A 13,328-nucleotide genomic window follows, 5' to 3' on the forward strand; every position below is an offset into this window, starting at 1 on the left:
GATTTGTCGTATCCTTTGGGAGTGAGGATGAAGAGGATTTGTCGTATCCTTTGGGATTGAGGATGACTTAGTGAACTCATCATTTCACCGCAGGCAGCAAATTCCAGTGTTACCTGGATTTTCTTTTTTTATTGTAATTCCCCTCTTAAGGTCTTTGCTTGACCAAATCTCCCTCTTCCTTTCAAATTCATCTCTTTGACCAAAGGTTTATGTGCCCCTTCTAAATTGAAACTATTTAATTCAACATTTTCCTATGCTAATATTTAAAGCAGTTCAGCTCCAGATGCATTTCGTGTTTATTACTTTCAAGGCACTTAGTAAGCTTATTGAGTGTTCCAAAAAGTTCCTATATTTGATTTCTTTAGATTTATGATTGCATTTCTGTTTCACCTACAGAATCTTTTATATAAAACTGCTAAATGTACAAATGTACAGATAACGGATTTCAAACTGTCTTCATTGCTGACTTGTAGATTTATAGTTATTGAATGAGTACTCCTGTTAAGCATGCTGAATAGAATTGCAAATTGCTCTTTTTTGCAGTTAATGCAGACTGACGTAATTCAGATAGATCTGCCACCCTTGGAATGTTCAGACTGGAAAGGACAAGAGTTGTAAGTACTTTGTGATTTTTAATATGCCGTTTATTGGTTTTGGATTACATAGACATGAATGAGCTACCACAAACACATACTGAGTCAATAATCACCGGATTCAAGCTCAAATGTAGGGATTGACAACGTGCTCTGGGTTGGTATTTCAGTACCTGTTGTTGGAGATAATTATGTTTCAGTTTAGTAATTTAGCAGAAATATTTTCAGGGACGTAAAACTCATGAGTCCATAAGCTCAATTCTGTCTGCAAGAGAATTCAGTTTAGTTCTGCCTGTGTCAGGAAGGAGCAAGCTGCCAATGCTCATATCTGTTCTGCCTGCATATGTTAACAGTGACATCTTGGTCTCCAAAGCTGGCTCCTAGTTAGAAAGGCCCTATACATTCCTGCTAAAAGTAAAAGCCAGCCCATGTGAAGGTTTAGATTGCCAAATACATTTTATCCCCAGTTTTAAAAAAAACTTTTATTTGACCTTACATGTAAGAAATGATACTTCTAAAAATATAAAAATAAACTATTTCAAAATTAGAGCTTTTAAAACACCAGAAGCATCTAAATGCAATTAGATGCTTTAACAAAGTAAGTTTGGTGCTTTTTCTTAGAATCATTCCTCTATTGCATTGAACTGCTCACAAGTCTAAAACAAGTGCAGCAGAGAACAACAGAAACTCGTTACATGATCACTGAGGAGATCAATGTTAGGGAGACAGTCAGAATGACAATGAAAGGGGTCTCAAAGGAAGTTTGGATTCTCCACATTAGTGTGAGTGGGCCTTAGAAGTAATGTGGTTTCCATTACCCCAAGAATGTCTTCTGCATATACTATCAATACTGTTGTGCAGTTATAACACCAGGAAGCATTAACAATTTTATTTCTATTTAAGCACTGATACTTTTTCTCTCTTGTCCATTCTCCACTCATTGTTTGGCAAAAATAAAGCGAAGCTCTACCAGCTTAGGTCTTGTGTTGTCAACATGGTGACTTGGTATGCTATGAAACACCATCCAACCACAGATATTGCCAGATCTTCTTCTTACTGAATTACATCTGTTACAGTGAATTGCCTCTTTCAAACTTAACAATGAAGTATTCACTTGTGAGATTCCTGCATTAGATTCCTAAATGGGAAAAATGTGCTTGTATTAGCAGTAAGGTCAAATGTGGGAGAATAGAAATGAGTTATTTGAAAAAAGAATAAAGGCAATTCAGGAAGTAATTCGACCAGGGAGGGAGTAACAGGTAGCTGTAACTTCCTGCCTCTCATTTCTTAGAAGTTTGCAAAGATTCACCATGACGTTTAAAATGTTGACAAACTTCTATAGATGTGTGGTGGAGAGTATATTGGGTGGTTGCATCACACCCTGGTGTGAAAACACCAATGCCCTTGTATGGAAAAACATACAAAAAGTAGTGGATACCGCCCAGCCCATCACAGGTAAAGCCCTTCCCCCACCATTGAGCACATCTATACAGAGCACTGTTGCAGGAAAGCAGCGTAGATCATCTTGGAGCCCCACCATCCAATTCATCCTCCCTTCTTGCTGCTGCCATCAGGAAGAAGTTACAGGAGCCTCAGGAACAGTTACTACCCCTCAGCCATCAGGCTTTTGAACCAGAGGGATAACTTCAGTTGCTCCATCACCGAACTATTTCCCACAACCTATGGACTCACCTTCAAGGACTCTTCATCTCATGTTCTCAATATTTATTGATTGTTTTTCTTCTCTTGTTTTTTGTATTTGCAGTTTATTGCATTTTTTTCCACATTGGTTATTGGGTGCAGTCTTTCATTGATTCTGTTGTGTTTCCTTTGTTTACTTGTTTGCCCACAAAGAATTGAATCTTAGAGTTGTATATGGTGACATATATACTTTGATAATAAATTTACTTTTCACTTTCAACTTTGAAGACATGGTAAATGCAAATTATTTGATGGCATAACCTGTAGGGTTATACACTGAAAGGTGAGAAATGAGGTAATTTGGATAGATAATTCTTGATAAGAATTGATGCACAGGACTAATGAGTGAAGTTCAACTCAATTACCTATTCACTCTTAAGCCATCAGCTTGATTCTTGCACTGTCCAGCGTGGCAATGGGTGTACCGTCTCCAATATTTCTCTCATTAATTGATCAGGGCTGTTTTCATAGAACGTCTCAAGTGTGCAACATCTACCGACTTCTGTATGAGAAAAGCAGGTGTAAATGTAAACCTCCAGCTCATATCCCCTCCACGTAGCACACTGTGTATCCAAGTCATTCCTTGCCACTGCATCAAAATCTTTATGCAGGCTCCAAATTTTTATTTTGAGTAGTGAATGTTAATCTTATGATTGATGAGCTCGATGAAGACAGAAATATAAAATAGTATTGGTAAAACTGTGGTGCTTTATTTATAACTGCCCAGCTTTTTATTGTTTGTTGCTTTTGTGAAAGTTTCAACATTATGGAGTTTACAAAAGGCAATTTATTTATCTTTTCATGATTCTACGACCTCAGTCTCCGAGTGGACATTGCAAAGTTTTTGACGCATCACTGTAAAGCTCCTGTGCATCTCAAGCCTGACAACGTGAGTAATGCGGTAGCCAGTTTAAAAAAAAAGAGAAATATCTGTGCATATTAACCTTGAATTTTGTTAAACAGTATTAGTGAGGATGGGAATGGTTCCTCTCGGTATGTTGGTGATGAAATTGGAACAGCTTTGGTTTAGCTGTTCCAGAAAGAGAGGAAAAAAAATTTGTTTATTAACAGTGTGGAGTTTAGCACATGCAGTCTGTAAAATTGTTATGCTGGGTGGTGTGTATCTTGGCAAATAGTTTCAGTGTAAGCTGCAGTCTGAACCAGGTGGTGTGCTGCTGCCTTGTTGTGTCATTCCTAAGCTGAATCTCTATCTCCACATCTGATCCTTCGTCAAAACAGCATGTTTCCATCTCATTCACAGTATGCATTTTATGCCAATTAGCCCCCTCAGCCCATGAGAAATGGGACTAGTCCTCTATTGCAACTAAATTCCATTTCTCGAGAATCCTCCCTGCTACTTGTTTGGACTTTCCTCTTTTAACTCACATATTACCCAATTTCCCTTGGGATCAATAAAGTATGTCTATCTATCTATCTATTCTTCTGATTGTACATTCAAAATCCTTGCCGTGTTTTACAGTCTTGACTCTCTACCTCTGCTGAATCCTACATCCTTTCTTAAAAAAAGCTTGGACAGGTATTTGGATAGGAATGCTTAGAGGAGAATGGGCCTCGTGCAGGCTAGTAGGACTAGTTGGCATCACAGTTGGCATAGATGAGATGAGGCAAAAGGGCCTGTTCATTTGTCATACATTTTTATAATGCTTTATTAAAATTTTGCTGTTAACAGTGCTGATAATGGTCCTGCTATGTATTCACTGAGACAGTAAAAAATGTTAGGACACTGGTTGACAAGATAAACAATAGCAAGTTGTGTTGGAGATTTGCTCTGTGGATCCATTTGCTGAGTTACTCATCAGAACTGCTCTAAGATATCAGAAGTCTGCTTTCACCAAATTATCAAATGAATTGCCACATACAATGGTCTTAAACTTCTACCACCTAATTATCCCACTTATTTACCCCACCCCCAAAACTGGAGATGCACAAGACAATTCACATGTTGCTATGCAATGCACAAATTGAAATGCTTGTAGGTTATGGGTATTAGCTATTCACAAGTCATATGGTTTGTCGTATAATTTAACATGATATAGATGAATGAATTGCTACAATCCCCTGATTATAGAAAAGGCACGAAATGTTCAATATACCCCGTGTCACAGTGTAAAAGTAGAACTTCATTTATAATTGCCTGTAACCCTAAAATGATTGGTACTGAGATTATAACCACTGCACTGATTGTACTGTACTGAGCATGTCCAGCAAGAACTGTAGAGGAGAAAAGACTGTGAATGAAGCTCAATGAAAATATCATTGGCTTGAAACTTCAACCCTTTCTCCACAAAAGTCCTTGGCGTGTTTTGTTCTCACTTCAGTTTTCTAGAACCTGCAGTTTTTTGTTTTGCTTTTTAATACTGAGGCCTGAATATGATTTTGTCTCCTCACATTTAAACAATGAACAATACTTCTCAGTAGTCCTGAAATCTTAATTCTGCATGGCATGTCTGACAGGAGGAACATCCCAAGGCAGTCCCTGGATAGATGTAAGCAACATGTTCTCCAGTCCAGGGTTTACAGAGAGTTTTAGCAGCTGCTACTTGTCCTTGATCTAGTCATAAAGAACTGCAGGAGGAAAAAGTATAAAATGCTGTGGTTCTGACTTTTACGGCTGGTGTAATAATGGTTTCTCCTCGGCCAAGCTCAAGCATCCTAATTACCCATACAGTGATAATATTCCTGCAACATACAATAAAAATGGAAGAGGAAGCAGGAGTAAATCTAAACCTAATATGAAGTTAATAAAGTGAGAATTTATGGATCGAAATGATAAAATCATGAGACACTTATATTAAAAAACAAACTGCTGTAGGAGCTCAGTGGGTCAGTTTAAATCTGTGAAGGCAAAGGGATAGTCAACATTTCAGGTTGAGGCCCTGCATTAAGACTGGTTTGTATAGTTCATTATCAGATATTTTTGTAATGCTAACTCTTCCCTCCCCCGCATCCTTTTCCACAGTCCCCACCTCAAATGTAACACTTTTACATGAAATACTCCATATCCAAGAATGTTGCATTCAATAAATTTTTCATTATTCTAGATAGTGGTGGTTAATGGCTGTGGATCTCTCTTTTCCTCATTGTCTGCTGTGCTCTGTGATCCTGGAGGTAGGTAAAAGCTGAAACTGTGCAGTTGTTCTTTGAAAGAGCAAAGTATTTGGATTTGATTTTAAGTTGAGCAGGGTTGTACTCTGGATATGATATTGTTCCATAATATTTTATGTACATATCATTATCATAAAAATAACTTTTAAACTACTGTGTAGTTTGAAATGGATGTAAATGAAATATTAAAAACTAAGTTCCTGATCCGGAAATGAAGACCATAAGACATAGGAGGAGAATTAGGCCATTCAGCCAGTTGAGTCTGTTCCACCATTCCATCATAGTTAAATTATTATCCTTGTTAACCCCATTCTCCTGCCTTCTCCCTGTAACCTTTGACACTCTTACAACCTCAACTTTAAATATACCCAATGACTTGGTCCCCACTCCTCCACTATAGGAAAAATACTCCCCACATCGACTCTAGGCCTTTCAATGAGTTAGTTTCAATGAGATCCCCAAATATTCTTTTAAACTCCAACTTGTACAGGCCCAGAGCTAAGTTCTAAACTGCAGTGAGTACAGGCCCAGAGCCATCAAATGTTTTTCATACAAGAACCACAGTTACTCTGAAACCTTTTCTGGAGTTTAGCTTTAATGTTCATCCAAATGAACATAAAAATGGAACTGTAGAAAAAGAGTGAGAGTAACTGTGTGTGCGACTTTTCAATGAATTAGCATCAAAGAACCATTGTAAACCTTGAATCACCTACCCTTCCAACACCAATGAAAATGATCATGATTGTCACATGGCAGATCCAGGATATTACCGCTAGTATTCCTTGTGGTCTCAAGCTAGCGTCCATAGACTAAATGTCTTCAGCTGCTTCATCATTGATCTTTTGTCATGTAAAGAATAGTTTCTTCACAAAGAAACTTGGAATGTTCATTTGTATTGATTCTGTAGTGTGCTGAAGTATTCATGTTACTCAAAGTTGGTTGACACTGCAGTTATACCGATAAAGATCAGATAAGTTTGGAACATATCAAGGTGAAGTATGGCATCAAATTTACAGGAGGCACAAGTGGCTGCAGACACTGGACCCAGGAACAGAAAGATGAGCTGCTGGAGCAACTTGGCAGGTTAAGCAGTGACAAGGGAAAGGGACAGTTGATGTTTCTGTTTGGAGTCATTCGTCCGGATTGAAAGTATGGAGGGGAGGTAGCGAGTATAATGAAGTGAGTGGGTAGGATGGGGCAGGAGCTGGCAAGCCGTAGGGAGATCCCTATGAGGAGTGGTTGATCAGCTGGGGGAATGAAGGGTGGAAATTACAACAGGGGCTGGATGATGATAAGTGGAGACAATAAAGGTTTACAAAACTCAAAGTTAAAGTAAATTTATTATCAACATACTGTACGTATATGTTACCATATACTTGAGTTTTATTTTCTTGCAGGCATTTACAGGAAAACAAAGAAATACGATAAACATTTATAAAAACTATATAGAAACAAAAACTGATACATACTAATGTGTAAAAGAAGACAAATTGAGTAAACAAAAAATTAATAATACCGAGAACATGTGACATAGAGTCTTTGAAAGTGAGCCTGTAGTATGTGGAATCAGCTTAGTGTAGAGTTGAGTGAAGTTTTGACACTGGTTCAGGATCCTGATGGTTGTAAGGTGATAACTGTTCCTGAAGCTGGTAGTGTGGAATCTAAGACTCCTGTACCTCCTTCCCAGTGGCAGCAGCGAGAAGAGAGCGTGGCCTGGGTGGTATGAGTCTTGATGATGGATGTTGCTTTCTTGTGGCAGCACTCCATGTAAGTGTGCTCAGTGGTGGGGAGGGCTATTTCTGTGATGGACTGGGCTGTATCCACTACTCTTTGTAGGCTTTTTCGTTCCCATATCAGGCTGCAATGCAACCAGTTTGGATACTATCCACTATGCATCTATTGAAGTTTGCCAAAGTTTTAGGTTGCATGCCAATTCTATGCAAACGTCTAAGTAAATGGAGTAGGAAAGGTTAAAAAGCTCTTGCCCTACCCCCTCCCCTCACCTCCTTATGCTAATTATCTCCCTCCATCTTTCATTTCAGATGAAGGGTCTTAATTCGAAATGCCAACAATCCATTTCCCAGGCTTCACGTGCTGTCTGTGACCTGCTGAGTTCCTCCAGCAGTTCATCTTTTTGATCAGGGACACAGGGTTACAGAGGGAATTGCTGCGAAATAGTGTTTGTGATGGAAACAGATTCTTCCTAATACTTACATGTCCATTCATCTGATAAGAAAGGGATATACTCTGCTTCCTAGCTTGTCTACAGTGTTGATATTACATTCTCTAAGTTATTCCCATTCATGACTACGGTAGTTTGGCTACTCCACCCCAATCTGATAGCAATGGGAAAGATAGTTCTTCCCGTCAAGAGTAATGTTCAGCATTTGTGGACTTTGTTTACTTGGTAAAACCATGCATGAACCTTCCCCTACAGTGAGCCCAGTCCTTTAGTTGCTCAGAGACCACATCCCCTAGGAATGCGGTTTGACAGAATTCACTCGACACTCACCAACCAGTTAAGCGTACTGACATCTGATTGGTCTACATGAACTGTAGGCTAACGATCTTACGGATTTGGATGTAGATAATGTGCTACACCCATTTGAATGAAGGTCCTTCCAAAGATGCCAAAGGTTAAAGCAGCTCAGTCCACAGTTTTGTTTCATGAAGATAATCCTTGATAACAATAAAACTTGATGTATTGATACATTCAAAGGTTGCCATAGGTGACTCTGGGCTTTGCTATTCTGTCTATTAGCTGTCAAGGTAGCACTTGAACCAAGTAGGAATTGCTGCTTCACATTATAGTGTGACTCAATGGTCACATACAGGTAAAAGTTTCATACAAGTGCTCATGCTGATATTAAAGTGCTTTCTGTGAGTTGGCAGATGCTGCACACTGCTTTTGGCATTCATCTTACAGCAAACAAACTCTCCTTCAAGACTGACAAAATAAATCTTTTACTTCCACCTTCTCAACTACACTGAGCAAGAATCTCCTATGATGAGGGTTACTATCCATTGTGCCTCAGTTTCTTTTTGTATAGTGAGAGGGCCTACAAATGACTTGGCTGCAGTTGAAGTTTGGAAAATGCTGTATTTATTACCATTGACACCAATTTAAATCCCTTGCATGAACCTAATCTAGGATGCTTAGTAGGAAAACATAACGTTAAGTAAGACCACAAATTTGCTTCATTCTTCAACGTTGCTGTCACAAATTTGTTTCAAGATTAAAACAGGGAGCCTTGGTTAGTTGCAACAAATATGCCAGAATATAAAATTAGTTTGTTCAACAGGCCAAGGAGGTTGAAATTCTAAATTGCTAGTTATTTGCTCATTTTAGTATATTTAAGACACTTTTCCTTCTGTTTTGACAGATAGAATTCTACTACCTACTCCATACCAAGGTGTTATTAAGGATGATCTTTTTCTCTACAGCAAAGTCAAACCACAACTCGTGCATTTGGAGAGCACAGTAAGGGAACAAACTCTTGAACATTTGTCTTTGTAATTCCTTGTATTTGATACTTGTACGTTATAAAAGCTGCCACAAATATTGAGCATCTTTTGGAATGAGTGAAAATTATACAGGCGAGGTTGATCTGTATTGTTGCTCATGATTTCTCACAGGGAATCAAAGTTGTGCTTGGAAATACAACACATAGTGTTTTTTTGTTTAAGATGTTGGCTACAGTTACTAATGAACTCTTGCATGGTCTTAGAACTTGTACTGCAGCCTCTTATCATTGGTTCACTGCTTAATTTGATTCCCTTTCATTTCTGGAGTCTCCATATCTATGCTTTGTAAAGAGAATTATATCATTCCTCAAATGTGAAAATTGTATACATACAGGGTATTTTATAGAGTCATAGAATACTACATTGAAACAGGCCCACTCACATAATGGCCAGGAATGTTTTGGCAAAGGAACGTTATATGATCCTTTAGTGTCACATTCTGTTTTGATATAACTGTCATTGTATAACTAAAGGAACAGCAAGAAACTATATGTGAGAAGGCTATAGGTATACACCTAAGTATTCTTTTGGGCTTGTTTTAGGTGACTGATGGTGATACACGAACATTTCATCTTACAGTGGGAAAGCTTAAAATGTCAATGGAAACTGCACAGCTCCAGGTGAATAATTCAGAAGTGTTCATCACTTTTATTACATAATTGTAATTTTCTTACAGTTTAGTTATAGAATGCCATGATTAGTTAAGGTGAAACTTTGAGCGTGTCCAACACAATTTGGTATGCAGTGTAAAAAATTTTACAGCAGTGATTACATCAATCATCAAATGTCATTTGTCCTTTGATGTCACAGAACAAAGGACACGTTATATTAACTATTTTCTATTAGTAATTTCTACCAGATGTTTTACAGTGCAAGTAATCGTTTCAAGCAATTTGTTTCATTTCTGCTGATGAACAAGTGACCTCAGTGTTATAGACCTTTTTGTAAAAGAAATTCACCCTTACAGAGTTCACAAATCACTACCCAAAATTTTGTGATGGGGAATAAAGTTTGCTGTCACAGCATTTGTAGAACAAAACAAATAAATATTTCTTTGTTTTTCAACTCATGTTTCCTGATGCATACATAGATGATGATATTACAGAAAAATGGGATACAACCCTTTTTCTAGGAGTGCAATTCCCAATCCCCTGTATTACAGTGGACTGTCTAGATTCAGTTCTTTCATTTTTAATCAACTCTATGACTTGATATTTCCCTTTACAACATATTTAAGATCTTGCATAATTTGTGAGATTGAAAACATGGGAACAATTGTAATGAAAATCAAAAATGGAAGATACACATTTGCCAGCTCCTGAAAAAGAAATAATCTGATTGATGCACTTTGCAATTTAGTTATTAAAGTTACCATTAAATTACATTTGAAGAAATGGCATTATTTCATTAGAGGTGCTAAAAATAACTGGTGTTAACTTAAAGACTTTTTTCTAATTGGAATAACTTCTTATTGCAAGTTTGTTTTGCATTAGAACTAATATTTTTCTGTATAACCACAGGGTCAGAGAGTCACAGCTATGGTTCTCACAAATCCTCACAATCCCCTGGGTGATATTTATTCGGCAACAGAAATGAAAGAATTTCTTGAATTTGCTAAAAGGTAAGATGTCAGCAGCTGCATACTGAAAAAAATTTTTTTGGTTAATACATTCACAGGAAAACATTTAACTATCTCCTCAACGTAACTATGTAATGTTCCTGCTGTTATCAGCTTCAGTTTTCTAGCCATCCAAAATTAGAAAATAAATGTGACCTTGTGGCGACCCACTTTCTAGCACACACGAACCGGCTCACGAAACAGCGCGCGCAGGCAGAGAGGCCGGCCCCAAAAAGGGCGCCAGGCCATCTTCACCAGCAGGGGGAAAATCCCATGCGCAGAAGGGGTCTGGGAATATGCATTCCCCACAGTAGTCCCACCCAGGGAGGGCGGGAACGGGAAGGCTTTAAAGCAGGCCGCGAAGTTTGAATAAATCTCTTTCATCGCAACTCTAACTCACCGACTCCGTGTGGTTATTCTAGTGCTGTGTGTAGCACACCGCTACATTTGGTGACCCCGACGGCCCAAACGATATTTGGGCCAGAGATGAGTGACGCCGCACCTGTTCACGCAGTTTCGTTACAACTGCCAAGCTTTTGGCCGCTGCTGGCCCGTCTGTGGTTCGAACAAGCAGAAGCACAATTCCACATTCGGCAGATATCCTCGGAGTCCACTCGCTACTACTACGTGCTGAGCTCTCTCGACCAGGAGACAGCTGCACAAGTTGAGGAGTTTATACAGTCACCCCCGGAGAACGGCAAATACACAGCATTCAAAGCCCTGCTCATAAGGACTTTCGGACTCTCACGGCGCGAACGAGCACGCCGCTTAATGCACCTGGATGGTTTAGGAGACAGGCCGCTGCCGGCATTAATGAACGAAATGCTGGCCCTGGCTGAAGGACACAAACCCTGCTTCATGTTTGAGCAGGCGTTCCTAGAGCAACTGCCCGAGGACATACGCCTGCTGCTGTCCGACGCAGATTTCAGCAACCCCCGGGAGGTGGCAGCCCGAGCAGATGTGTTATGGAATGCCAAAAAGGAGAGAGCGGCATCCGTCGCACAGATCACCAAGCTGCGTGCCCAACGACAGACCAGACCAGGCCCGGCAGCAGAGCCCAACGAACAATGGTGCTTCTACCACCAGCGGTGGGGCACAGAGGCCCGCCGCTGCAGACCACCCTGCAAATTCCCGGGAAACGCCAAGGCCCAGCCGCTGCCGATTGCTTCGGCGGCTGGCCATCAGGACAGCCTCCTGTACGTCTGGGACAAGCAGTCGGGACGCCGATTTTTGGTCGACACCGGAGCAGAGATCAGCGTTTTACCTCCAACGAGTTATGACACCCGCAACAGAGAACCCGGACCCACCCTGAGGGCCACAAATGGCAGCACAATACGAACCTACGGCACCCGCATGGTGCGGCTACAGTTCAGCTCCAGCCGGTTCACGTGGGACTTCACACTGGCCGCCGTGGCCCAACCACTCCTGGGGGCGGATTTTCTGCGAGCCCACAGCCTGCTGGTCGACCTGCAAGGGAAGCGACTAGTCCACGCCAAGACTTTTTAAACGTTCTCCCTGGGTGAAGCGAAGTTGCCAGCCCCACACCTGGACTCCATCACGCTGTCCAACGATGAATTCACCAGGGTCCTGGCGGATTTCCCATCAGTACTGACACCGCAGTTCACGGCAGCCATGCCCAGACACGGAGTACAGCACCACATCCCGACCCAGGGACCACCCCTCCACGCCCGTGCTCGAAGGCTTCCCCCGGACAAGCTCCGACTGGAGAAGGAGGAGTTCAAGAAGATGGAGGAACTGGGGATCATACGACGGTCCGACAGCCCATGGGCCTCCCCCCTGCACATGGTGCCCAAGGCAACGGGGGGCTGGAGACCATGCGGTGACTACCGCAGACTGAACAAGGCTACAACGCCAGACCTCTACCCTGTGCCACACATTCAAGACTTTGCAGCAAACCTACACGGCGCAAGGATCTTTTCCAAGGTAAACCTCATCCGGGGATACCATCAAATCCCGGTACATCCGGACGACATCCCCAAAACAGCACGCATCACCCCGTTCGGACTTTTCGAATTCCTCCGAATGCCGCTTGGTCTAAAGAATGCCGCACAGACTTTCCAGTGGCTAATGGACGTGGTGGGACATGACCTGGACTTTGCATTCATCTATTTGGACGACATCCTCATAGCCAGCAGTAGTCGGCAGGAGCATCTGTCCCACCTCTGCCAGCTCTACTCCCACCTGAGCAAATTCGGCCTTACAATCAACCCAGCCAAATGCCAGTTCGGACTCAATACCACCGACTTCTTGGGCCACAGGATTACTAAAGACGGGGCAACCCCGCTGCCCGCCAAGGTAGACGCGGTCCGCAACTTCCCCCGACCCAACACAATCAAAGGCCTGCAGGAATTCGTGGGTATGGTGAATTTCTACCACCGTTTCCTCCTCTCAGCAGCCTGAACCATGCGCCCCCTGTTCACTCTAACGTTGGGTAAGGGCAAGGACATTACCTGGGATGAAGAGGCCGCAACCACTTTCGTTAAAACCAAAGAAGCCTTCGCAAACGCCGCGATGTTAGTGCACCCCAGAACAGACGTTCCTACTGCCCTCACGGTGGACGCATCCAACACAGCAGTCGGTGGAGTGCTGGAACAACTCATCGAGAGTCACTGGCAACCCCTGGTGTTCTTCAGCAAACACCTACAACCACTTGAACTCAAATACAGTGCTTTCGACCGGGAGCTATTGGCACTATACCTGGCAATCCGGCTTTTCAGGTACTTCTTAGAAGGTAGGCCCTTCAC

At 41.5% G+C, this 13,328-nt stretch overlaps 1 protein-coding gene across 1 annotated transcript in view; it reads left to right on the plus strand.

Annotated features, from left to right (window-relative positions):
• accs (1-aminocyclopropane-1-carboxylate synthase homolog (Arabidopsis)(non-functional)) overlaps positions 1-13,328 on the plus strand; it is a 79,970-nt gene that overhangs the window by 38,022 nt on the left and 28,620 nt on the right. The window contains exons 5-10 of the mRNA XM_072272651.1: positions 544-614; positions 3,114-3,183; positions 5,357-5,423; positions 8,804-8,901; positions 9,488-9,565; positions 10,466-10,566. Coding sequence (XP_072128752.1) covers positions 544-614; positions 3,114-3,183; positions 5,357-5,423; positions 8,804-8,901; positions 9,488-9,565; positions 10,466-10,566 — 485 coding nt within the window. The remainder of the gene's footprint in view (positions 1-543; positions 615-3,113; positions 3,184-5,356; positions 5,424-8,803; positions 8,902-9,487; positions 9,566-10,465; positions 10,567-13,328) is intronic.

The sequence above is a fragment of the Mobula birostris genome, chromosome 11 (assembly GCF_030028105.1).
Source record: "Mobula birostris isolate sMobBir1 chromosome 11, sMobBir1.hap1, whole genome shotgun sequence".
In the NCBI taxonomy this organism is placed as follows: Eukaryota; Metazoa; Chordata; class Chondrichthyes; order Myliobatiformes; family Myliobatidae; genus Mobula; species Mobula birostris.